This window comes from Erinaceus europaeus, chromosome 8 (genome assembly GCF_950295315.1).
Source record: "Erinaceus europaeus chromosome 8, mEriEur2.1, whole genome shotgun sequence".
NCBI classification, from domain to species: Eukaryota; Metazoa; Chordata; class Mammalia; order Eulipotyphla; family Erinaceidae; genus Erinaceus; species Erinaceus europaeus.
In genome coordinates, this window is record NC_080169.1 from 115,326,973 (window position 1) to 115,329,407 (window position 2,435).

At 46.5% G+C, this 2,435-nt stretch overlaps 1 protein-coding gene across 1 annotated transcript; it reads right to left on the reverse strand.

Annotated features, from left to right (window-relative positions):
* Positions 1-840: 840 nt before the first annotated feature.
* LOC103112885 (olfactory receptor 6V1-like) lies at positions 841-2,217 on the reverse strand. Its single transcript, XM_007522352.2, has one exon. The coding sequence runs from the start codon at positions 1,865-1,867 to the stop codon at positions 848-850; it is 1,020 nt and encodes a 339-aa protein (XP_007522414.2). The 5' UTR covers positions 1,868-2,217; the 3' UTR covers positions 841-847.
* Positions 2,218-2,435: the final 218 nt, after the last annotated feature.

Here is a 2,435-nt window from a genome sequence, read left to right on the forward strand (position 1 = left end):
TGGCGAAGCAGGTCTGCAGGTGTTTATCTTTCTCTCCCACTATTATCTCCCTCTCTTCTCCCAATTTCACTCTGTCCTAGCCAATAAAATGGAAAAGGAAAAAGTGGCCCTGGATTGGTAATGCTGGCACTGAGCCCTGGCAATAACATTGGAGACACACACACACACACACACACACACTCTCTCTCTCTCTCTCTTTCACACACACACACACACACACACACACACACACACACACACACACACACACACACACAAAGTTTATAGACTTGAAAAAAAACTCAAGTTTAGAAGTTCAAAGTCATACTTCAAAGAAGAGAACATAGTTTTCTTTTACATACAGTACAAATATAGGGGTGTGGTAGTCTATATTTATATTTAAGAATCTCCCAGGGGAAAAAATCATCCACATTTATGAGAGAGAAGAACAGTTGAGGGATATATGAAAGCTGTACATAGTCATATGTCACAAGTTAGATAAAATGGAGACAATCTCATCAGGAACATGATTTTTTTTTACTACAGTAATGTGGGCAAAGGTGATTAAAGGTCAAGATGGAACTTCATTGCCCAAACTCCACTGGTCAGTTTTGTCCAACCAAGAGAGGTGCTTGTCAGAACAATGGTGTGATTAAGGTTCTGCCTTGGTCTGATCAAAGCTAATAGAACGTAACAGTATGGCTGCTTTCAAGGAAGGGTTGTCATGCTCTGCAAACCACAAACCCTAGGCCCGTTTGATTTTGTTTTCCCTCACCCCCAGAGTCCATATCAGCTAAATTTAGGGAAAGAAAGTGTTGCAAAAGTCCAAAAAGGCTTAACAAGACTTCACAGGATCTCTCCAGTCACCTCATCTGTGGGTCACTGAGCCTCTGAGAAGAATCTTCTTGACCATGTCTCCAATGACCTCCTTGACCTTCTCATTTCGGAAGGTGAAGATGAAGGGGTTGAGGAAAGGGGTCACCACAGCCGTCATCAGGGCCACCACCTTGTTGAGGTGTGTGGAGTGGCCCTTGCCTGGCCTGACATAGATGAAGATGGCGCTGCCGTAGCCCAGGACCACCACGGTGAGGTGGGAGGCACAGGTGGAGAAGGCCTTCTGGCGCCCAGAGGCGGAGGGGATACTCAGCACAGCAGCCACGATGAGGATGTAGGAGACCACAATAAGCAACATGGTGGTCAGCACAAAGATGAGGGACAGGAAGAAATCCATGCGTTCTATGTGACGTGTGTCAGAGCAGGACAGCTTGAGGAGTGGGGCAGAATCGCAGAAGTAGTGGTCAATAACATTGGGACCACAGAACCAGAGGCGAGTTTTCTGCAGAGTTGGGGAGACAATGGAAAGGAAGCCAAGCATCCAGCAGAGCACCACCAGTCTTATGCAGACAGGCCCATTCATGACAGTTGGGTAATGCAGGGGGCGGCAGATGGCCACATAACGGTCAAAGGCCATGACAGTGAGAATCAAGAAGTCTGTGGAGCCCAAGGAGAAGTAGAAGAAAGACTGGGTTAGGCATTCAGCCAGAGACATAGTTTTGTGTGTGGACAGCAGGTCTGCCAGCATCCTGGGCACCACAGTGGAGGTGACCAGCAACTCCATAAGGGAGAAGTTGCAGAGGAAGAAGTACATGGGAGAGTGGAGGCGAGAATCCAGGTATGTGAGGAGGATGATGGTTAAGTTCCCCAGCACAGTCAGCACATAGATCAGGAGGATGAAAGCAAACAGGAGAATCTGGAATTCTTGAAGATGAGAGAAGCCCAGGAGCACAAACTCCCTGACAACGCTGAAATTACTCATTGCATGTGATCTCTGTTCTCTGGGCCACCTGTGAGAAACAGGAAAATCATCACTGAGCTCTCTCCAGTCCATGCTGCCTATGACTTGCCTATATGTATAATAAATCTCAGAAGGTATATCTCCAATGGATATAAGTTTTCAATGGGCAAGGAACTGACAGTTTCTTTTCTTTTTTTTTAATATTTTATTTTATTTATTTATTCCCTTTTGTTGCCCTTGTTGTTTTATTGTTGTAGTTATTATTGTTGTTGTCTTCGTTGTTGGATAGGACAGAGAGAAACGGAGAGAGGAGGAGAAGACAGAGAGGAGGAGAGAAAGATAGACACCTGCAGACCTGCTTCACCGCCTGTGAAGCGACTCCCCTGCAAGTGGGGAGCCGGGCTTCGAACCGGGATCCTTATGCCGGTCCTTGTACTTTGCGCCACCTGCGCTTAACCCGCTGCGCTACAGCCCGACTCCCAGAACTGACAGTTTCTAGTGGACAATGTCTAGGAGTTGGTCATTTCCTCATATCACAATCCCCCAACTGTTCCTGTGTTGTACTCTGTGATCACACTCTGGGAATCCTCCTTCTGTAGTATTCCATCACTCAGCTCCAGGTCTGTGTAAGAACCCTTTTAAAAGTAAAATAGAGACCTAC

Bases quoted from the DNA above. Each gene is read 5' to 3' on its own strand.
- LOC103112885 (XM_007522352.2), bottom strand. From the start codon at position 1,867: ATGGACTGGAGAGAGCTCAGTGATGATTTTCCTGTTTCTCACAGGTGG.